The sequence below is a fragment of the Panthera tigris genome, chromosome E3, assembly GCF_018350195.1.
Source record: "Panthera tigris isolate Pti1 chromosome E3, P.tigris_Pti1_mat1.1, whole genome shotgun sequence".
In the NCBI taxonomy this organism is placed as follows: Eukaryota; Metazoa; Chordata; class Mammalia; order Carnivora; family Felidae; genus Panthera; species Panthera tigris.
This window is the reverse complement of record NC_056675.1, coordinates 17,797,299-17,819,781: the sequence shown is the minus strand read 5'-3', so window position 1 is coordinate 17,819,781 and position 22,483 is coordinate 17,797,299. Positions and strand designations below refer to the sequence as shown.

At 54.4% G+C, this 22,483-nt stretch overlaps 4 protein-coding genes across 12 annotated transcripts; 2 read left to right on the top strand and 2 right to left on the bottom strand.

Moving 5' to 3' along the window:
- Positions 1–13: 13 nt before the first annotated feature.
- Positions 14–1,774, top strand: LOC102949660 (sesquipedalian-1-like). Of its 6 annotated transcripts, none has more exons than XM_042971098.1 (2): positions 14–68; positions 951–1,774. In XM_042971098.1, the coding sequence occupies exon 2, from the start codon at positions 975–977 to the stop codon at positions 1,596–1,598; it is 624 nt and encodes a 207-aa protein (XP_042827032.1). In that variant the 5' UTR covers positions 14–68; positions 951–974; the 3' UTR covers positions 1,599–1,774. The 6 variants fall into 6 exon arrangements, with proteins under 6 accessions (XP_042827032.1, XP_007094816.1, XP_042827030.1 ...); XM_007094754.3 differs by having other exon boundaries at positions 27–281; XM_042971096.1 differs by having other exon boundaries at positions 28–197.
- Positions 1,765–12,724, bottom strand: TBC1D10B (TBC1 domain family member 10B). Its single transcript, XM_007094763.2, has 9 exons — positions 11,447–12,724; positions 8,146–8,245; positions 7,743–7,850; positions 7,545–7,651; positions 4,482–4,596; positions 4,291–4,356; positions 3,875–4,064; positions 3,376–3,530; positions 1,765–3,288 (listed from the first exon to the last, which is right to left on the bottom strand). The coding sequence occupies exons 1-9, from the start codon at positions 12,373–12,375 to the stop codon at positions 2,644–2,646; spliced, it is 2,415 nt and encodes an 804-aa protein (XP_007094825.2). The 5' UTR covers positions 12,376–12,724; the 3' UTR covers positions 1,765–2,643.
- Positions 12,724–18,513, top strand: MYLPF (myosin light chain, phosphorylatable, fast skeletal muscle). Of its 4 annotated transcripts, none has more exons than XM_042971100.1 (8): positions 12,724–12,815; positions 16,343–16,381; positions 16,991–17,086; positions 17,335–17,410; positions 17,609–17,713; positions 17,820–17,898; positions 18,205–18,253; positions 18,343–18,513. In XM_042971100.1, the coding sequence occupies exons 2-8, from the start codon at positions 16,379–16,381 to the stop codon at positions 18,445–18,447; spliced, it is 513 nt and encodes a 170-aa protein (XP_042827034.1). In that variant the 5' UTR covers positions 12,724–12,815; positions 16,343–16,378; the 3' UTR covers positions 18,448–18,513. The 4 variants fall into 4 exon arrangements, with proteins under 4 accessions (XP_042827034.1, XP_042827036.1, XP_007094819.1 ...); XM_042971102.1 differs by lacking the exon at positions 12,724–12,815 and adding an exon at positions 12,931–13,081; XM_007094757.2 differs by lacking the exon at positions 12,724–12,815 and adding an exon at positions 12,931–13,187.
- A 251-nt stretch (positions 18,514–18,764) lies between these two features.
- On the bottom strand, positions 18,765–22,253 carry SEPTIN1 (septin 1). Its single transcript, XM_042971094.1, has 11 exons — positions 22,184–22,253; positions 22,000–22,090; positions 21,813–21,899; positions 21,464–21,587; positions 21,025–21,159; positions 20,809–20,926; positions 20,146–20,247; positions 19,925–20,024; positions 19,535–19,700; positions 19,198–19,288; positions 18,765–19,084 (listed from the first exon to the last, which is right to left on the bottom strand). The coding sequence occupies exons 2-11, from the start codon at positions 22,007–22,009 to the stop codon at positions 18,998–19,000; spliced, it is 1,020 nt and encodes a 339-aa protein (XP_042827028.1). The 5' UTR covers positions 22,010–22,090; positions 22,184–22,253; the 3' UTR covers positions 18,765–18,997.
- Positions 22,254–22,483: the final 230 nt, after the last annotated feature.

Genomic DNA, 22,483 nt, shown 5'->3' with positions numbered 1-22,483 from the left:
ACTAACTGGCAAAGCGGGCGGAAGCACGCCGAGAGCGGGGAAGACAACCCCGCCCTCCCCAGGGTGACGTGAGCAGTTTGGGGGCGACAACGGCGAGAGCAGGCCACAAATGAACGCCTAGACCCTGATCAGACGATAGGGATGGCCGGATGCGGTTTAGATTCCCTCCTACAGCAGTTAGAGACTCTGAGGAGAAAGTAAAGCACACTACTTAAAGGGGCGCCCAGCATCATGGAGGGGCGAAGTGGGACAGTGGGTTTCGGCCCGGTTCCCTTTACAGAGTTGAGTCACCTTTTTCCAGGGTTGGCCAAGGGCTTTGTGCCCCTCACCGTCTCCATAGGAATCCTGCTTTCCCAGTCAGCGTCTAGTTCTGTCCTCTCCTAGTCCGAGGTGCGGCCTTGCTCTTCTCCCTGAGGAGAGACCGAGTTCCCACGATGGCCCGCCTGGAGCCCCCAGCTGGCTTTGGGGGCACTTTCCGAACCCAGCTCTCTTTAGGACCCAGGGGAAGTCATTTACCCCACGCCTGTCCCCTGGTTGAGTTCCTGGTTTCAGAGGTGGGAAGAGCCATCACCGTACAGGTGACAGTGGTTCCTGTGTCCAGAATCCAGGCTAGAAGCCTCTTGTGCCCCGATCTCAGGTAGGCCTGGAAAGAGGCAACAATGCCTCTCTCTCAGACCACAGCCTCAGGATAAAGCCCCACTGCTGGCAAGTAGGGTCCCAGCGGCCCCAGCCCAGAATCTGTAAGCTGGCCCAAGGGGGAGAGCTAAAGGGGGGGATGGGGGGGTGGGTATGGGTCCCTGTGCTGTGGGGACAAGACCTCTAGCTCTTCAGAACAGTCCTGAATCCCACTAGACTAAGGCTATGCCCAGGAAGAACCTACTGGAGCCCCAGGAGGGCAGCATGGGGTACCCATGATAAGGAGACCACCCCTCCTCTCTCCTGCCCCCCAGGATTAACTCCCAGATTGAACTACCATGAAACTGCACCAAAAGTCCGTGCTCAGTTTCTTCCACGGATACAGAACACAGGCTCCAGACCGGGAGGGCATCTTGCTAAAGAAGGGAGCCCGAAGTATCAGCTATCAACGCCGCTGGTTTGTCCTCCGGGGAAACCTCCTCTTCTACCTGGAGCACCAGGCAGACCGCACACCCCTGGGCCTCATCCTCTTAGAAAACTGCCAGGTGGAGCCACGCCTCGGGGCCACAGAACCCTATGCCTTTACCATCTCGACCCCCGGGGTTGAGGGCACAGAAGGTGGGCGGACCTACAAGCTGGCAGCAGAAAACCAGGGAGAGCTGGCAGCGTGGCTGTGGGCACTGGCTGGGGTGAGCTGGAGGCGGCTGGTGGCGCTACTACCCCCACTGGAAGCCCAGTACCGGGAGCTGTGCCAGGCAGCTGGCCAAGAACCCAGCTCACCCCCAGAGGACTGTGGCTTCCTAGCCACCCTCAGTCCCCCCTCCAGCTTCCAGGAGTTGCACGAGCACTTTGGGAAAGAGATCCGGGTGCTGCAGGTGGTGCGTAGAGGACTCCAGTCCAGTGACAACAGAGGCAGCAGATCCCAGGCAAAGGGGGAGCAGGAGCTCAACAGTTGTCGATGAGTGACTGAAAGATGGACCAAAGGCCAAAAGGTCCCTCCCTGCCAAGACCAGCTGAGTGCTTCAGCAGACACCCAGATCCTGGCCTGCTCCATTGTTTCCTCCCCACCCCACCCCACCTAGTTCTTATTCTAACTCCCTTTATCAAATAACAAGGCAGGAGACAGGCCCAGGTACAACAGCAGGTTCTTTTCTGATTCCTCGAAGCGCCGCACAGGGTGGGAGCAGAGACAAGAGAATGTAAACATTGGGTTCCACCCCCTGGAGCTCAGGGGAAGACCCCTTACCCAGATAGGGGCTGGAGGGGAAACAAGGTGGAAGGCAGGGGCCCTGGTAAGACAAAGCAGGAGAGGCCTGAGAACACAGAGGAGGGTGGGTGAAAGAGAACAAGGAGAATGGTAGGTGGGGAAAGGGGGGACATTTCCTGTGCCAGTGCATGTCCCCTTAAATAAACGAGTGCAAGAACATTATGGAAGGAGAACCAAAGGATAGAAGACAGAGCAAGCACCCCCACCCTGGGCCGACCAGCTGCTCTGTACATAATTACAACAGAGATGTCCAGAAGTAGAGCAAGGAGAGCCGTGGTCCCCAGCCAGGAAGTGGGGGAGACCAGCAGGGCTGAAGAAGGGAAAAAGGAACCCAGCTCCACTCATGGAAAAGGGGAGCAACTGGAGTGTAAGAATCTGAAAACTGCTGATTCCCATTGCCAAGTCACCCCTGAGGTGACAAAAGGCCAATCAGGACTGCACCTGGGAAAGAACCCCAAAGGAAATCGGGGCAGGAGTGCCAGAGACCCCAGCAGGACCTAACTGGAGGTGAAGGGGCTCCAGACTTGTTCACACCTGCCCCGAGGAAAGGCAGCTGCCCCATGCACTGTCACTGTCCCAGCTGTGTAGGGATCAGCAGCTGGCAAGGAGATGGGAAATCAAACCACTTTCCCCAGAAGGACAGTCTGCCCAGGAAGCTCGGGGCAGCACCCCAGGCCAGGCCTGCTCCTGACTGAGGGGAAAACAAGGGAGGCCATGCAGTCCAGCCCCGGGGACAGAGGTCAGAAGTAAGCATCCTGCCGGGCCTCAGATGCGGAGGACCTGTCCCCACCATCCTGGGGGCCTGGGGGTCCATCTGCCTTTCGACGCAGTGAGAGCTTCCTGCCTTGGGCCTTCTTTTCCTGCTTCTGCCGTTCCTTCTCCTGCTTCTGTTGCTCCTTCTCCTGCTCTTTTTCCCATTTCTGCCGCTCCTTCTCCTGCTTCTCCCGTTCTTTCTCCTGTTTCTGCCGCTCCTTCTCACGTTCCTTTTCCTGTTTCTGCCGCTCCTTCTCCTGCCTCCGAGTCTCCTTGGTGGGACCCAGTGGGGTGCTGTTGCCGGTAGGCGAAGGAAGGGATGGATGCAGTCCCTCAGCGGTGACCACAGGTCCCGGGGCAGGCCCAGCACTGGCCCTGCGGGCAGGAGGGGGTGGGGAGGGGGCCCCTCCAGCTGCCCGGGAGCCTCGGCTCTTGAGGCCAGGGAGGCTAAGAAGGCTGGAGGAGGGGCCCAGGGGTGGCTGCTGCCGCCGACGCTCCTCATGGATGGCCCGGGAGCCATGTAGTCGCCGAGAGGGCCGATACTGCAGCTCCCCCCGGGTTTCTCGCCACTTCTTGAGCTGGGCTGTGTTCTCTCGCTCAATCAGTGCTTCTGTCACTGGGAGGTTGGTCACCTAGACGGAGAAGAAACGGGTACCGGAGTGAAGGTGAGGATGGGGATGGGCTGAAGCAGGTGTGGGTGTGCTAAGGCCACGGCCTACCTCGTGCACCAGGAAGTCCTCCTGCATGCACTGCTGGGGCAGGTTGCGCAGCTGCTCCATGGTCTCATACATGCCTTGGCAGGAGCGCAGCTTCTCCACTGAGCCCAACGTGTGACGCAGCAGCACCAGGGCCACGCGGAAGATGATCTTGACGCCTGCAAGGTCAGAAAGAAGACAGCGCGGGTGATCAGGGCCGGGACCTCAGTGTGTCCCAGTCAGAAGGGACTCAACAGGCCCCATCCCTGTCTACTGCCAACCGTACAGATGAGGAAACTGAGGTCCCACGAAGGGAAATGAGCTGCCATGGGTTTCGAGTTCCTGAGAGGAACAGTAGGTTCTGGACTGATAGCAGAGCCAAGACTAGGCCCCAGTTTCTCCAGCCCCCAGACTGCTTACAGGGAAGCCTAGGTCCCAGAGGTAACTTCGGGCAGCAGGCCACTCTCTGGCAGCCGCCATGGAAACCCCGGCCCCCTCATGGCCTGAACGGCTACAGAAGTACCTTCACAGAAGAACATATCCCAGACACGCAGCACTGAAGCCCAGGGCAGGGTGCGGGCAAAGATGCACATGAACCATTCTGTCATGTAGAGCACGGGGTCAATGCGTTGCCGCCGCAGGTGCCGGTGTGCCAGCGGGGAGGCCCGGCGCAACAGCGCAAAAAAGATTTCTCCGTCCAGCTGAATGGCCTCCTGGAAGTGGGATGAGCCATGAGAAGAGGCCTACTGTGGCTCCCGTGGGGTAGGACTGTCCCTAGTGGGGGGATCCTCACCTCAGTGGGAGAGGCCCAGAGCAGAGGGACAAAGGGACAAAAGGACAAAAGGGGGGGGGGGGAGAGGGAGGAGGCAGGACAAGGACCTCCCTGCAGCCTCAGGAGAAAGTCACCACCTTGGGTGCACCCAGCCCCCAGACACTCACCAGCCCTGCACTGTAGTAACCGGGGAGGTACTTGTCACAGATCTGCACCAGGCACCAAAAAGCTTGCTGAGAAGAGCGAGAACAAGGAAGGAGGGAGGGGCCTGAGAAACAGGGAGCAGAGAGCTCCCCCATCACCACTGTAGGCCAAGGTCCTCCCAGTCCCTCCCCAACCAGGACCAGCGTATGCTGACCTCAGCAGGCATGTGCATGAGCAGCACGGCGGCCACTGGGGCCTGGGCCTGGCAGTAGCCCTCATCGGGCCGGTAGATAGTGTAAGCCTTCAGGATTCGATACAGGTCCTGTTGCCTGTGGGTATTGGGAAAGACCATGAGGGCAATCACAGGAGTTGGGGGCTCTCTGCCCCAAACTAAGCCTGCCCCCCACAACCAGCCCCAGCCCAGACCCCTCCTAGATCCAGTTCCAGATTAACCTCAGAGGTTCACCACCACGCACCTCCACCGACCTTCCTAGCACTGCTATCAAGGTTAAGCCAATGACCGAGACCATCATCAAAGCATTCCAGGCTCCAGCCTTCCACCCTTGCCTCCACATCCTATGTGCTCCGTACCCGTTCCCCAGCACAGGATGTGCTCTCTCTCCATCCTTCATCTGCCACCACCCCATAGACCTTCAAGGTCACCTTCTTCAGAAAGCTTCCACTGTCCACAGCATCAGACCTCCCGTAGCACTGTCTGAATTCTTTGATCACCCCAGAGCAGGGCCTGCCCTATCTGCCTCAGTGGATTTCATCAGTTCTCTGCCAGCATGTCCATTGGCCCCTGGTTCTTGGTGAAGGCCTGAGAAGCCAGCTGTGTCTCAGACCTTTCTCGTGTCTCTGTATCCCAAAGAATAAAATCTCTGCCCTAGACCTGTCCTCTTGAGGGTGCCCATCGCTGTGTCTGAGAATTCCATTCACTTAGCCCCACGTTGGAAAAGAGAGCCCTACATCACTCCCCGTGGCTAATCAAGTCTTATCAACACTACATGTTGAGTTTCATTCATGCCTGTTCCTTCTCTCTACCTCCACAGCCATTCCGGAGCTCAGACTTTCATTTCTTACCCAGAAAAAAGTAAAAAGTAATAACCTCTTACATCCCCAAATTCAGTCATTGAAGTGTGATCTTGTGTTTTACCTGTGTTTTACCCAGTACTATTTACTTAATATTTTTTCTCCACTTTGCAATAGCATCCATGAAATGACAGGTTTGATGTACTAGTTATTTTACCTAATACCTATTAAACATGTAACTCCCACAAGCTCCCATGCTATTTTTACCCATCTACCTGCATCTGTGTCCCTGCTTTCTCCCTGTTGCTGTGGGTGAACTGTCTGTGGTCCTGGCCAAACACAGCTTTTCCACTTGGGTACTGCGTCCCATCCCCTCTCACCTACACAGTCCATCACTCCAGCAAGCCTCCCACCTCTCCTGCATCATCAGTTTTTCTCTCCCTACTAGATCATTCCCAGTGGCATACCAGTATCTGTTATTTCCTCTATGTTACAAAAAAAGTCTCTTGACTACCCCCCTTCCCCTCCAAATATTACATCATTTCTTTCTTTACCTAGTCAGCAAAACTTCAGAATAAAGACTTGCTGTCTTTAATCTCTTTCCTCCCATTCTCCAGTCAGGCTCTATACTACTGCCCTGTGCAAACTGCCTTTATCAAGGTCACTAATGACCTCTACTGTGCTGAGTCCAGAGGTCAATTTGCAGACTTGACTTGACTTGACCCATCAGCAGCATTCCATACAACTGGTCCCAAAACCCCTCTTCGATTTGCTTCCAGAAATCACACTGCCCTGGTTCTCCTTCTACCTCTCTAGTTTCTCCTTCCTGTGCTGGTTCGTTCTTATCTTCCCATTCTTGAAATGTTACAGCTGCAGGGCTCAATCTCTGAGTTTCCTTTTGTATCTACACTTGCTGCCTTGATGAGCTCGTCCAATCCCACAGGTGAAATTTAGTCCCATCTAGAGGCCAATAACTCTCAATCTCCAGCTTACCTCCAGTTTAAACTTCTCCCCAAATTCCAGACTTATACAGGTCGTAGATCCAACTTTCTTGACATCTCCATCTGGATGTCCAATTAGCATTTCAAACTTCACATTCCTAAACTGAGCTCTTAACATACCCCTCTAACCTCCTTTTCTCATCCACACCAATATATGAACAACTCCATTTGTCTAGTTTCTCAGGCCCAAAACCTTCAGAGTCGGCCTTAATTCCAATCTCTCTCTCTCTCTCTCTCTCTCTGTCTCTGTCTCTGTCTCTGTCTCTCTCTCACACAGTCCACATCTAATCTATTGGCAAATCCTTTTGGCTCTACTTTCAAAATATAGACAGAACCCAACCACTTTTCCCCATAGTTCCACGGCTACCATTCTGATATATCTATCATCCTCTCTCTCCTGGATTATGGAAATAGTCTTCTAACAAGTCTCTCTGCTTCCGTCCTTGTCTCCTTATACTATTCTCAGCACAGCAGCCAGAATGATCCTTTTAAAACACAAGTCAGATCATTATAACCACATCTCCATTCACATTCTCTATTACCCTTTCTTGCTTTAAACTCCTCTTTAATACTTACCACCCTTTCACATACAACATACTTTCCTTCTCTATCCTCACTAAAATGTAATAAGCCCCATAAGGGCAAGAGTTTTTGTCTTGTTGACTGCTATCATCTGTGACTAGACCAGTTCCTGGCAGATAGCAGGTGTTCAGTTAAATATTTGCTGAAAAGATGAACCAACTGATGAAAAATGTGCATCTGAGAGTCACCTAATACCATCTGGCATATTACTAAGGAGTGATATATATACATCTTGGGGAAGTCTAGCATACAGAACAAAAGTACAAGTGCCTCAGAACAATTTTTAAGGCCCTCTGGTGATCTGACCCGAAACTGCTTTTCCAGCCTCAGCTCCACTCAACCCCACATCCCAGAGACAGCTTATATAAACCCCCAGCCAGGAAAAACCTGCCCCTGGCTCTGCTCCCATCTAACCTTCAAAACCCAACTCAAATGCAACCTCTTCAATAAGTCCTTGTTGTGCCTCTCCATCTCCCCTCCAACAACCCCCCAGCCCCGAGTCAGAATCTCCTTCCCAGGACAGTTCCCTCAATATGGCTTGACACTCAATACATTAAGGACCACTTTCCTAGAAGCCCTGGAGGGCAAGAACAGCTTTCAACCCAGCCCTGTATCCACCTGGAGCCTTCTACAGACTGACCCACATGATCAGGCCATCTTACCCGTGCCCTCCTCGAGCGGCAAACATCTCATGGAAAGGGAATTGGCGGTGCAGGTCCTTCTCAATCACATCCAGCCACTTGGGGTCCCCAGGAGCCCGTTCCAGCTCCTGCAGTGGGACATCAGGGATTATCTCAGGATCTAGGGGGACTGATGATACCCTTCACACAGTATCACATGTCCCCATACCCTGGACACACCTCAAACTTGCCAGGGTTCTGCTCCAGGAGTTCCTTGCTATTGGACAGGTACTGCCAGGCCTTGGCTCTGAGGGAGGAGGGGATCCCCTTCCGGCAGCGCAGCTTCACCTAAGGCAGAGTGGCAGGCAGGGTGACAGCTTCAGGGGCTGGCATAGCCTCCAGGCTTTCCCCAGCAGTCCTCAGGCTTCCTGGGACAGCCCTCCCACATCTCATTGGCTTGACTCCACTGGACCTGGCCTGGCCTTCTATCTTTAAAACTACTCCTCCCCCCAGGCCCAAGAACCACCCATCCCCAATGTGGCCTAGAGAACAAATACTATCATGGCTTCCCTGGAGTATATGAGCTCTCCCTAACCCCCTCCCAACTTGTCCATTGCCCTGCCCACCAGTCAGCCTTCCAAACCTTCTGGAAACGCCGTGACAGCCACTTATCCCAGTTACTGAACATCTCCAGCCATTTGAGTTCCCGCTGCCGAGCCACATCTACAGGAATGGAGCTCTCTCTGCAGGATGAAGAAAGCATGGAAAGGGTCAATAGCAGTAGTATAAAACATGGATTGCTGGCAGAACTGAAGCAAGCCACCCACCTCCCCAGGCTCAAATGAGAGACTGGATGTAAAAGCATTTTGTGAGCTACCAAATATCAGGATATCTGGCCACTTAGCCATCTAAGGGCCTAGTTCACCACACTGAAAGGACTTCTTCCCTTGGAAGGAATCTCTGTACAGAGATGGTGTTCTCATGTTGGATCTCTGTACATGTTGGGTGTGTTCAAATCCTGCTTATGGCACATACAAGTTTGGGGAGAGGGTACAGAATATTTAAAAGCCACAGTTTGCATTAGACCTGGGTCCAAGTTGTAGCTTTACCACTTACTCACTGTGTGACCTTGGGCAAGTCACAGAATTCCTCTAAGCCTCGATTTCCTCATTTGTAAGGTGGAGAAAAAAATAGGATCTACTTGAGAGGTTATATAATAGCAAGTGCTCAGTAAGAGCAATTGTTATCCATAAAACAGAATACAGAACAAATATAAATATACTTCTCTGCCTCCTTAGAAGCAACTGAGTTTCCTCCTATCAGACTCTTGAGATCCCCTGGGCCACCTGCAATTCCCTCTACCTCCTCCCTGAAGTCACCCGAGATTCTCAAGCAAATGAAGTTTTCCTTGCACTGTTTGCCCATTGTTCTGTCACAGCTTCACACTCAAGATACCCCAGGAGTCTTGAAACAGTTACTTGTAGGAGCCAGTACCAGGAAATGAGTGGAATGGAAGAAAGCGCTTGAATTTCCAGACCAACCTGAGCTCAAATCCCAGTTCTGTCCATTAGAAATTGGGAAATCTTGGCAAGTGATAACCTGAATCTCTTCCTCATCTGTCAAAAAGGGATGCCACCATCTACATCACAAAGGTATGAGAGAACTACTGAGAAACTGTATATAAAGGACTGGCAAATGGATGGGCTCATTAACTATTAGTTTCTTTTGTCTTAGAACCACTTAATCATTGCTCATTAATATTTTAAAAATATTTATTATGTATTTTTGAGAGAGAGAGACAGAGCGTGAGCAGGGAAGGGGCAGAGAGACAGGGAGACACAGAATCTGAAGCAGGCTCCAGGCTCCAAGCTGTCAGCAGAGAGCCTGACACAGGGCTCAAACTCACGAACCTCAAGATCATGACCTGAGCCAAAGTCAGACACTTAACCAACTGAGCTACCCAGGCGCCCATCATTGCTCATTAATTTCTATCATAAGTTGGTTCCAAACCCTACTAAGGATCAGGAAGAATTAGGTAATATCTTTCCTGCCCTCAAGAAGGTCACAAGCTTGCAGGGGAGATAACTGCAATGTGGTGTGGGAAATGCAATAACAAAAATGCACAGGAGAGGCACTGACTGGAGTAGGGGCAGTGGATATCAGGAAAGGCTTCCTAGAGGAGGAGACATCTTCATTATAAGCCAGGAGGGACTGAGTAGAACATACCAAGACAAGAAGGAGGAGAAAGGCATTCCTGGCAGGTGGAACAGCCTGAGTATGAAGGGGGAGAGACTACAATCAGTTCAACAGGACCACAGTATTAAGTGCATGATGAGAAGTGGTGGGAGAGAAGACCAGAAAGACTGGCAAAGGCAGAAAATAAGGAGTCCATCTGCAGAATAAAGCACATGGCACTTTATCCTGTGGCCAGGGGAGAGCTACCATAAGTTTTTAAGGTAACATGTGCCCCAGTCAGCCTGGCCTCAGAAGTATGTTCTTCCAGCATGGAAGATAGATTTTAGAGGGACAAAATTACAAAGCAGAGAAACATAATCGAGCAACGTGCCTGGCACACAAGAGGGGCTCACTGAAATCCAATTCAATCCAAGTTCCTTAGGGCAGCATAATATTGAGGAGAAAGCCACTGGTCACACAGATCCAGGTGTGAGTGGGGCAATTCACTCAACTGCTCTAATCCTGTTTCTTCACCTATACATTGGGTACAACAGTGCATCCCTCCAGCATGGGAAAACACCAAGGTCAAACTTCAGTTGCCTTCCTAGGACCATGAATGTTGGTGCTCAATCAAAAGTTTTCTGTTTTTTGTTGGATTATAAAACACCTAGAATACCTTCCCACAGTGTTTTCCCCAACTCCAGGCAGGTGCCCCCCACCCCAACACACATAACACGATTAGACTAAATCCTATGCATTCTTCAGGATTTGGAAGACTCAGTTGAATTCTGAGTGGGCAAAAGGTCCCTTCCCTAGTACTCACAAAATCCTGTGAAGATCTCTAGGCTAAACCTAAAATACATTGACATCAATTGTTTAAGTATTTGTTTCTCCCTTTTGACAACGAGTGCCTTGAAACAACTATTTTATCCCTAGTACCTAGCACAGGGCCTGGCACCTGGGTGCTCAGGTGACGCTGTAGGTTGAACTGACCAACAGCTTAAAGCGGTACATGAACAATGGGCAGGATCCTTCCCAGAGAGAGGGAAGGAAGAAGTCAGAGGCAATCACACCCCCACATCAGGAGTGACTCAGGCCCCTGGAGGGAACTAGGAAAGAGTAAGCCCGGCTGGGGAGATGAGGAAATGGGGAAGAGGCCTCCCCCAACCCCTTCCTTCAGTAAAAACACAAGATTGCCCTTCTCTGTTTCGCAGAGGAGCCTTACCCTCACGGTCTCCCCTCTACCGATGAGGCCTCCCCCAGCTCATCATCCCATCAGACCTAGGGCTATGGGGGAGGGAAGATGACTGCATCCCTCCCAGACTCCTTCCCTTTCAGGGACCAAATATCTCTACCAGAATCCCTGCCCAGCCAACCCTCCAGAATATCTGACCCACAGCTGGAGTTTTTCACATCAAGGAGCTGGGACGACCTTAAGTATCACCTCATTCAACCTTTCACTATATAGAGATGGAAACTGAGACACAGAAATAGGGAAAACACTAGCTCAAGGGCACACAACACACTAAAAGCAAAGCTCAAACCCAGAACTCCTGACACCTGGCCTGAAACTCTAACATGCAAGTGCCACCAAAACCTCAGGATGCTCTGGGCATGACAGGGATCACCAAGTAGCTCACTCCTGCTGGAGCTACTCCCCTGGAGCCTTGGAGGAGGCTGAGCTGCCAGGATCTGGGCAAGGTGTATCATTTCCTCCTCCCCAACCTCTGCTTCCCTGAAGCCCCACGGGGTGCCCACTGGGTACTCACAGACTGCCCGAATACTGGCTGCCCCCAAGGAAGCCATACTTGTCCGTCTTGCGAAGGGCCAGCCCATTTATCTCCGAGTCTGAGCCCATGGAGCTCACATCATCTGCCAAGGACTCCAAGGTCCCAGACATGAGGCTTACAGAGTCCAAGTAGCTCAGAGTGTCCGGGGCCTGCCCTCGAGGCCCAGAGATGCCAGGTCCCAGGCTGGACGTGGAGCCTAGGTCCTGAGAGTTTTCAGCAGGCTCCGGAGCTGGGGTGACCGTCACGACAGTTACCAGAGCCTCACAAGTTCCTGAAGGGCCTGTGCCAGACCCTGAGGGGTCCTCTGGAGCCTGTGCAGTTGATGCTGATGTTGCTGCTGCAGCTTCATGTCCACTTGTCACCTGTCCTGCTGTCACTGCTGCAACCCGCGCGGTCACTCCTGAGGCAGCTGGGGTTCCCGGCTTGGGGGCAAGCGGGGGTTTGGCGGTCAGAACCCCAGGAACTGTTCTGGAAGGGGTCCTGGTGGGGGTACCTGGTCCAGGGGCGGGTGAGGCTCTAGCCTCCTCCGTCTTCGGAGAATCTGTCCCCGGGCCCAAAGCCATGGACATCTCGGCTCCTGCCACTGCCGCGGGCACCAGGGGGTCTGGGTCAGCGGAGACTTGCGCCCTCGGGGCTTCGGAAGAGGCCTCCAGAGTCAGCACCACCACTGTGCTGCCTGTGACGGTCGAGGCCGGGGCCGAGGTCTGGGTGGGCCCCGGGACCCAGGCGGGCTTCGCCTCCCCGGGGGCCACCAGGGTGACGGGGGCCGAAGTGGCCGTGGTCACTGGCGGCCCCGGAGCCACCACCACGACGGGCCCGGCCCGGGACCCGCGGGGCGGCGGCGAGGGGGCCGCGGGGGCGCCATGACGGCGCGGCGGGGCCACCAGGGGCGCCGGGCCCGTCTCCATGGCCGCGGGCCACCCCTCACATCACCCCGCCGGGGCGGACGCAGAAGGCGCCGCCCCTCAGGCCGCTCCTCGCCGCCCGCCAAGGAAGAGGAGAAGGCGAAGGGCGCGGCCCGGCGCGCGTCGCAGATGAGGGCGGCGCGCGGGCCGCCGCCGGGCGCGCGGAGGCGTGGCAAGGGTCCTGGGGCGCCAGGCGCCGGGGTCTCGCTCGCGCCCTCTCACCCCTGGCGCTCTCTCGCCGCCGCCCCCTCCCTCCAGCTCCGGGCGAGCGGCCGACCTCGCGCCTGCGCACACTCCTCAGTGCCGGCTAAGCGGCCAGCATTTCGGCGTTTCACGCCTGCGCGCGGACAGGACCGTCGCGCTCCTTTTTTCTCCCTCCTCGTCAGAGTGTTTGGGCGAATAATAGGAGAGAGGGAACTGGGTTTCTGCCAATCGTTGGAAGGGTGGGTGGGGCTGGAGGTGGGAAGGGGCTGGGTAATTTGGGAAGAGGAAATGGAGAAGAAGAAGGGCTGGAAGACCAATGAGAAGGGGGGTGAAGGCAGGAGGAGGTGGGACGAAAGAAGTAACTAATAGAAAAGCGCGAGGCTGAACGCCCTGGCCAATAAAAATGGCTAAAGAGTGAATGACCGCGGAAGGAGGCGGGTGCTGTGCGAGAAGAGGCTAGCCTGGCCAATAGGAATACTAAAAAGGGAGCCAATGAAAAGGGCGAGTAGGTGGAGGGCAAGTTGACAGACAGTGGTGTCTATTTGGGCAGTGACAGACGGCATCCGCAGTCAATAGGAAGGGCTGAGGAATTCTTAAAGTCTCCCAAGAAGGTCACGAAAGAATGACAGCTGGAGGGGGGCGGGCCAAATTTGCAGTTAATTTGCATTGTCAGCCAATAAACGCATTCCCTCGCTTAAGCAATTGGGAGGAAGATAGACGGCTGTCTCAGCCAATGGAAGCATCCAAAGTGTAGGGGTGCTGCCAGCAGGCGGTGCCAGCCCAGGGATATCGGTGACAACCGGAGACAAGCGCAGAAGGGGGGTGACAGTTGGGGATAGCACTGTGAGGGGGCGGGGGCCAGGGACATTACTGCAGCCCTTAGCCAATAAGAGCATGGCGCTGCTTTGTTTGAGTCCTTTCTGGGCTCCCATTCTGTCTGTCTCTCTCTTTTTTAAGTAGGCTCCACACCCAACGTGCGGCTTCAACTCACGACTCCGAGATCAAGAGTCGCATGCTCTACCAACTGAGCCAGTCAAGCGCCTCCTAGGCTCCCCTTCTCCATCCAGCTTCAGAGCCACCTCACTCTCGTGGTCTGTGAGACCCTACAACAGATCCAATGCCTTGATCAAGTCCTCTCAACCTCCACTCCGTCTCTAGTTCTCATCTCGGTCTCACAACCAACTTCAATACTCCAAAGCCCAGGCGACTATAACCAGAGCCTCCAAATCCTCTAAGCGACCCATTTCTCTAGATCCTCCCAAGCCCTTAAGTCCTTCTCCTAGCTCCCCAGCTATCTGAGCTCCTCCTCAGAATCCAGGCTCTAATTCCTTGGACCTCATCCTCTGAGTGCCGCCCCCCAGCATTCTAGTAGGCATCCTACCCAAACTATGAATTCCCAGTAACAGGAACTCCCATATCTGTATTCTTATTCTTTTGGGTATCCAGGACCTATCCCATCAACTCCTCTCCCCTCACTGCCACACCTCTCTATACTCCTCATTTTCTAAGAAACCAGACCCCAATCTCCTGAACCCCCCCGCCCTTGCTACCCTAGACCACAAACACAAAGCCCTGACTTTACAAGCCTCTCCTTTCTCTGACCCACATCCCTCCGAGCCTCAGGGTTAGAGGGCCCAAATTTCCATACAGAGTCCACCATCCTGAAATTTCAGTCAGACCTAGCTCCCAATGCCCAGGTCCTCCTTGGTTTCTGAGTTCTCTTAGGCTACTCACTCCCAGCTCAGACCCAGATCCTGTGTATTCTCATTCAGTGTCTGAATTAGATATACAGCTCCTGATCTCCTCCTCAACTTCCCCACTTTTCATTTGGCCCAAGCTACCTGAGCACTTTCCCTTTTCCCCTCTTTGGAGTTTTCCTCCCCTCCCAGAATCCAGGAATAAGGCTCCTCCCTGGGCCTAGACCCCCATGGTAACCTTATAAGGTGAGACAGCTGTCCACTGAAGTAGGGAGGGGCCAGTGCAGGAGGCCGAGGGCAGCTGCTAAGTTTAGGGTGGCTCCTTCTCTCTTCTTAGAGACAACAGGTGGCTGGGCCCCAGTGCCCAGAAAAGAAAATGTCTTAGGGGCATTGGCATGAGGCTGGAGGAGGGAGACGAAGGAGGCATCTTCCTCAGGACACTGGGTCCTAAAGGAAGCAGATGAAGGAGGAGATGGGTGTCCTCGCCAATCGTGGCCTCCTGGGGTTTCCTCAGCCACTATTTCCCCAGGAGAGGGCACCTCAAAGTCATACAGTCAGCCAAACTTGTTCTTGCCCAGAATGGAGAAAGGGCCACTGGCCATCCCAGCCCCCCAGGCGGAGGTGACCAAGTAGCAGTCCTCTTGGGGTCTTTGACTCCCCTCCGCTCGGTTCCAACTTTCATAATAGGACCCAAAGAAATTATTACAGACTCACATTCCATTATGTTCTCCTGTTTCAAACCTTTCCAAGGCTCCCAAGTTCTCAACCCTCAGCCTGGCATTGAAGCCCCTCCAGTCTCTGGTCTCCAGCCCCTTGCACCCTCTGCTCAAGCCCCATTACCATTCTGGCAACCTGATCTTTCACTTCTCCAGGCCTTTGCCCGTCTGTGCTCTCTGCTTAGCACACCTGCCCCTCCACTTCCACCTGACCCACTTCTCCTGGCCTTCATAAAGTCATCCCCATACTCCCAGACACGGCTGCTATGCTCTCTACTTCTGTACTCCTGACCAAATGCTGTGAATCATTCTCTGCATTTATCCTGTCTCCACAGCTAGATTCTAAGTCCACCAAGACAGGGCCTAACTATTCATTGTAATGATTATATTTCACTAAACTGTTCCCAAATGGTGTTCATATCCACAAGTTCTGTGGGATGGGAATTAATACCCATTTTATAGAGGGTGGAAACAAGACCCAGGGAGTTGAAGCACGAAGCCCAAACTCACAGAGCAGGCTTTCTGTCTAGTCTCTAGTCCCTGGTCATTCTATGCTTGGCGTTTTTTTTTTTTTTTTTTTTCTTGAAACACCCTCCCCTCCACCATGAAGGGGAGGTAGAAGACTTTCCTATTCTTCAGCTTTCCCAGACAGCTGTCTCCCTGTCAACTCTGCCACTACCCCACAGGCATACATACACTTGACTGTGAACTCCACAATGGGAGTTGAGGGATTGTGCTTGCCAAAATGCACCCATGAAGCACAGCCCAGTGCCTGGCACAGTGTAAGTGCTCAATAATTTTACTGGGTTTAAATCTGGAGGGGTGCCTGGCTGGCTCAGTTGGTAGAGCATGCGACTCTTGATCTCTGGGTTAAATTTGAGCCCAACATCGGGTGTAGAGACTACTTAAAAATAAAAAATATATATATTAAAAAAAATAAGTAAAACCATAAAAAATTAATTTCAAAATAAGGAATGTTTCAAAAGTAAATAAATAAATCTGGACCCACCCACTCAGGGGTACAGGGGCCTGGTTCATCTCTCCCCCAGTACTGTCCCTCAGATTGGGTCCTCTCTGAACTCTGACACATTCCAGCCCGCTTTTGGGAAAGAGAACATCCCTTTCTGCCCAGGTCCCAGGGAGACATGCATCCCAAGACCCACTCCCTCCTCCCTCCCTGGGCTCCAGCTGCTGCTTGGCCCTCCAAGAAAGGAGAGGCCCTCAGCTGGGCTATTTTGGTATCTGGGGTGGGCACCGAAAGGGCTAAGGTTACCTTGGAATGTTGAGGGCTCCCTGGGGCAGGACTATATAACCCCAGAGGGACTGCCCCAGGCTGACTCTGCTCCTTTCCAGCCAGAGCCACTGCCTTGCCCCCAGGAGACCGAAGACATGGTGAGTGAGAATCCCCCAGACCCCTCAGACCTCAGGGCAGCTTCACTTTTGAAAAGAACATAGCCGATTCCCAGTCCAGTAAGAGAAAAAAAGATGAATCCTCCCTTTCTTGGCATTACTAATGGGGATCGTACAGAATGATGGCCTACAGGACCCAACCAAGGATAATCTGCCCAGACTCTCCACTCACAGACCTGTCCCTCTCAAAGCATCCTCTGCACCTTTCTGCACTCCCTCTTCCCCAAACCCTCTGGGACCAGCCAGGCAAGAAGTCCAACTCCCATTTTATAAATGAGGAAGTAGAGGTTCAGACAGGGTGAATGAGTAGATTAGGTCACACAACAAGTCTGGGACTCAGAGGAGACAGGCTCAGGGCACAGAGAAGGGGACTTGTTGAGAAGTCCCACTTGTTGGGTAGGATGAAGGACAGGAATTTAGGGATACAGATTTAAGCAAGTCCCCTCAGCAGAGGTCATAAGGGAGGGGAAGCCTAGAGCCAGAACAGTTGCTTTAGAAAAATGACCCAAAGAACCCTGAATCTAATCCACTGCCTCCAGAGAGGAGTAGGGATTGGCCCATAGACCCCTTTGCCCATCCCTCACCCCCCAGGCACCCAAGAAGGCCAGGAGAAGGGCGGCAGCAGAGGGCGGAAGCTCCAGTGTCTTCTCCATGTTCGACCAGACTCAGATCCAAGAGTTCAAGGAGGTGAGAGGAGAAGGGAGACTGAAGGCTGACCAAAGGCACCCCCTGCTGTTCCTCCCCCCTCATACCCCTCCCTGGAATGTGCACCTGTTTGGGGGGGGGAGGGGAAGGGTTTAGAATTCCTTGCTCCCCTCCCTGTTTGGCATGTAAGAAGACAGCTGGCTGGGGGCCAGAATCTGATCTGCCTGGGATAGGGATGCTGAAGCCCGGCCATAAGGGACCTAACCCCTCCCTGCCCCTACCTTGCGCAGGCCTTCACGGTAATCGACCAGAACCGTGATGGCATTATCGACAAGGAAGATCTGCGGGACACCTTCGCAGCCATGGGTGAGCCCCTTATCCCACCCATAAAGACTCAAGACTGAGGAAGTACTGGGAATATGGAAGCCTTGGGTTTCAGCCCTGCTAGCCCCACCTTGGGCCTCAGCCTGCCCAGGCAAAAAGTGGGTGGGATGATCTGAAATTATGGGAAGGATCAACCCTTGGCCCCAGGACCCCACTCCAGCTCCCCCCACCCTGCTCCAGGGCGCCTCAATGTGAAGAATGAGGAGCTAGATGCCATGATGAAGGAAGCCAGTGGTCCCATCAACTTCACCGTCTTCCTGACCATGTTTGGAGAGAAGCTTAAAGGTGAATGAAGTGTCTTGGGTCTAAGCCCCCAACCGCTCCTCCCCAGACCTTTCAAGGACAGACCGTTCAGGGACCCTTCCGCTTCACATGCCCTCTGACCCTGCAGGTGCTGATCCTGAGGACGTGATCACTGGAGCCTTCAAGGTCCTGGATCATGAGGGGAAGGGCACCATCAAGAAGAAGTTGTAAGTGACCCTCTCCAGCTGCTCACACACAGAAAGCCTCCTTAAATTCTTACCAAGGGTTAGGTATAAGGGAGGGAATAAGGGAAAAATTAGAACTGTGGAAATGGGCAATAGGAGTACATTTTGATAGCACATTCGGGAGGGGAAGAGCAAAAGCAGGGAGGCCAGACTGGGAGACCAGTGAGGGATCTACAGTGACTTCGGTTTTGAAGATGATACCAGGAATGACAACAAGGATGAGGTGGGAGGGAGTGGAAAGGAACCACGAAGCCCAGTCTCAACTCCCCATATGTCACCTCTCTCCAGCCTGGAGGAGCTGCTTACCACGCAGTGCGACCGCTTCTCCCAGGAAGAGGTGAGTTGGGGAGGGGCCCGGGAGACGCAGAGGGAGGGGTGAGGGGAGCGTACGCAACCGGTAGAAGACGCCCCTGAATCTTTCCCCAGATCAAGAACATGTGGGCAGCGTTCCCCCCCGACGTGGGAGGCAACGTAGACTACAAGAACATCTGCTACGTCATCACGCATGGCGACGCCAAGGACCAGGAGTAGGGGACCCTCTTAGGCCTCTGCTGGCCGATGCCTCCTGCCAGTCCGACCCCCCACCCCGACTCCTAATAAAACTCAACTGGTCTTTGTTTCTTAGCTGCGGCGCCTTCGGTGCATTTGTGGGAGAGGGGCTCAGGTGGGATGCCCGGCTGAAACACTGCCTGGCACCAAGGCAGCTCCCAACAAATGAATGAGTAAAGAGTGGCCCGGAGGCCTGGGTGGGACGGTTTCACCCGCTACTTATTCCCGCTGGGAAAGCGAAGACGCGAGTGGCTTCAGGGAAACTTTTTATTGAAGTCACAACTTGGGGGAAGAGGGGCGGAGATGGGAGTCAGGGGGCGGGGTGGGAAGCGCGGGGCGGGGCGGGGCGGGGCCAAAGTCGGAGCTACAAACTCTGGCATTGCGGGAACCTGTTAGCCCGAGAACCCAGCGCCGGGGCGGACTTCTCAGTTTGGGGCTCTGGGATTAAGCGCCCGGCAGCCAGAGGCTCGGGGATTGGACAAAAGACGGACTGAAGGCGGAGCCGAGGTAAAGCAGGGCAGGGGCGGGGGCCTCAGAGTGCGTCCGACTGCTCGCCCTGAGTCTGGCTCTGCTGCATCTGGGCCTGCATCTTCTCCAGCATCTCCTGCATGCGGCGCAGCTGCGCGGGGCAAGATTGCAGGCGGTGGGACCGGGCGAGGCCAGAAAGGGACTTCGCAGAGGACTTGGGTTCTTGGTCGGGGAGGGGGGGTGGGAAGCGAGGTACTTGCTCACCTCTTCATCTTTCTCGCGGATCAACTTCTCGGTCTCGGCCAGAGGCAGCATGGGCAGCGGGATCTCTGTAGCGCTCTGGCGGGAAAGCTTACTAGAGGGCGGGGGGGGGGGGGGGGAGGACAGGGAATCAAGGACGGGACCCTTGGTTGTGGGTCACAGCCGCGAGGCAGGGCGTGGGGCGAGGTTGGGGTCTAGGAGGCGGGGCCTTGTCCTTCCAATGCCGTCAGCAAAGTGGGTGGGGAAAGATTCTGGGGGATCGGTCTGGATGGTGAAGGCGGGGTCCGGGGTAGTGAGGGCCGGGCCTTGGGAGCATCTAGGACTGAGCTCGGGCTCTCACCTGCGGCTGGCTCGATCACGCGCCCCAGGCCGGGCCAGGCTTTGTAGGCAGCTGGCCCGGTAGCCCTCATAGAGAATATCGTGGGTCACCTCCTTCAGGTCCTGTAGGTGTGTCTGCACCAGCATCCGTCGCAGGTTCAGGAAATCGCAGTGATGTGGGTTCTCCACTGAGGGGCGGACCGGCGAGCGTCAGGGAGCTTCTTGGCCGGGTCTAGTCTGCCCGGAGTCCTGCCCCCACTCTAGGTGAGGGTCTGCAGTCCAAGGACCCCTCTTTTGATTCTTAAGACCCCCGGGACCGGAGATCGTCCCAACTTCATATGTTGGGTGCTGTTAACTCAGCGGCGTTCTGGGCTCCCTGTTGGCCTCAGAACGCGTGCCCCACCTTACTCACCCTCCACAGTACCCCAGGAGTAGCGGCGTCCCCTCACTGGACGGGTCCCACCGTCCCTCACTACCTCGCAGGAACCGACGACTGCGAAAGGGATGCTTTCCTGGAGGGCAGAAGTCAGGGAATCACCGTTGGCCCCTCCTCGCCAGAAACCTCTTTGTCAGCTTCCACCAACACCTCCTCCTCCCCTGCTTCTCTGCCCCTTCCTCCTTTTGCCTCTGCACCTTCATCTCTGCATCCTGCCTCTTGAAGTCTTCGTCCTCATCAGAGTCACAATCGGGAAACTGGTAGATGTTGATCTCCTCCTCCTTCAACTGGTCCCGGATCTGGGAGCAGACACAGAGAGAAACACAGAGGCTGTGAGCAGCAGACATTGCCTGGTGGGTGACAGTGAGATACAGGTCCCAGGTGGTCAGAGACAGAGAGAAAGGCATGAAAGACAGAGATGGTGAGAGGTGGACATATAGGATACCCCAAACCAAAATCTCAAAGGGGTGCCTGGCTGGCTCAGTCCGTGGAGCATGTGACTCTTGATCTCGGGGATTGTGAGTTTCAGCCCCATGTTGAGTGTAGAGATTACTTAAGTCATTGGAGTGGGGGTCATTATCCTGGGGCTGGAGGGCTATCAAGAGTGATCATATCTTTGCTGCCACTCTCAAGCCTTAGCAAAGCATCCAGCCCAGGGATTCCATTCTGAGCCTCCAGAGACACAGCTCCTTCAGTCAGCTTACTCCCCATCTTCCTCAGGAATTTTCTCCTACAGACTAGCCTGACACATCATGCTTCCAAAAGGCTAGCCCAAGATCAACGAAGTCAAAGCTGAGTTCAGGTTTGATGGCGACTTTTGGTTTCATGTAGGGCCAAAGGTCAGAGGTCACCAGACCTACCCTCTGCTTGAGGGCCTGGGTTTCCTTAGGCATCAGGGCATCTGCTTTGGCAATGACTGGGATGATGTTGACCTTTTCGTGCACTGCCCGGAGAAAGGCCACATCTAGGGGACGGAGCCTGCACCGAGGGATTTGGTCAGGGTTCAGTCTTAAGCCACTGAGACCCTCCCCCACCCCTCCCCAAACACCCCAGCCCCCCAGGGTATCCCCCCAGACCCTCGGCCAAAGGGTGAGATGAAGTAGAGGCAGCAGTGGACACGGGAGTCCTGAATGTTCTTCCGGTTCAGGCCACTCTCATCCCTAAGATACTGCTCAAATTGCTCCTCAATAAAGCGCACTACAGGCAGCCAGCTAGGGTATGGGAGGAGAGAGTACAGTCAGAGATGAGGGGCCACAGCATAGGGAAGGGGCCAAGGCTAGCCAGGACTTGGGGGGGGCAGGGGGACTTGTTTCTTTGGCTCCAACTAAAGACATCAGAGGAGATTGGCAGGGTGTCAGGAAACACTGGGCACTTTGGCTGCATGGACACCAGAAACAGACCCCACCTTTTGGGGAGGGCAGGAGCAGAGCAGACCAGCCCTGTAACTGACCCCTTAGTCTTCATAGAGTAGCCATACCGGGAAGCTTAGCCCCCGCTCCTTCCCCTGCTCCTCACCAGTCTGAGCAATCCACTGAGTCCCCAAAGCCAGGTGTGTCCACCAGGGTCAGCTTCACCTTTATACCCCCCTCCTCGATCTCCACGCCCCGGCGCTCAATGGTCAGCGTTTGTGTCAAGCGAGCTGTGAGGACAGAGAGAGGACAGGGAGCTGGGTAGGGGCCTGAGACAGGACTGATCTCCGTTCTCAGAATCACAGTTGCCCCCAGCCATTTTTCAGGGGAGTCTCAAGAAAGCAGCGAGCTGCCTGAGTTCCCCAGAAAGTCATGGGAGACCCAGATGAAAAGAAAGAGAGTGCAGCCTGGGGATGGGAGAGACAGAGAACCTGGAGAGGACGGGAGGATCTTACCACTGGCCTCTGGCAGGTGCCGGTCCTCATAGAGATTGGTGAGAAACAGGCTGTTGATGAGGGTGGATTTTCCCAGGCCTGACTCCCCTGTAGACAGGACAGGCCCTCCTGGTCAGGTGAGGAGACAGCCAGAGTGGCTTGAGGACCCCCTCCCCCCCACCGGTCCCCTATACAAAACCCATCAGACCTGCCACCATGAGTGTGAAGTCAAAGCCTTTCTTGACGGACTTGCGGTGCAGCTGGTTGGGGAGGGCAGCGAAACCCACATACTCCTTGTCCTGTTGGTGGGGGGTAGACAGTATGAGGCTGCTGGGGGCAGCAGGAAGGGCCCTCCAGTATAACCTGACCTCAGGTGCAAGAAGTCAGCCTACTGTGGGTTGGCCTGGATCTGGCTACTCTGGGGGCTGGGGGCTGAAGGCAGAGATGCCTGTATTCCTGGGCATAAGGACTCACCATGGTCCTGCTAGCTGTCGCTGCACCTGCTGTCTCTCCCCACTTCCTCTGGTGAGGCAGGAAGTTGAGTGTGGCAAAAAAAAAAAAAAAAAAAGGGGGCGGGCAATGTAGGAAGCTGAGATGCTCAAACTGGGCCGGAGAGGTGGGGAAAGCCAAGACCAAGAATACCTGGAGTTCTCACTTATGGGATCCCTTTGGCAACCCCACCCCCACCCCCC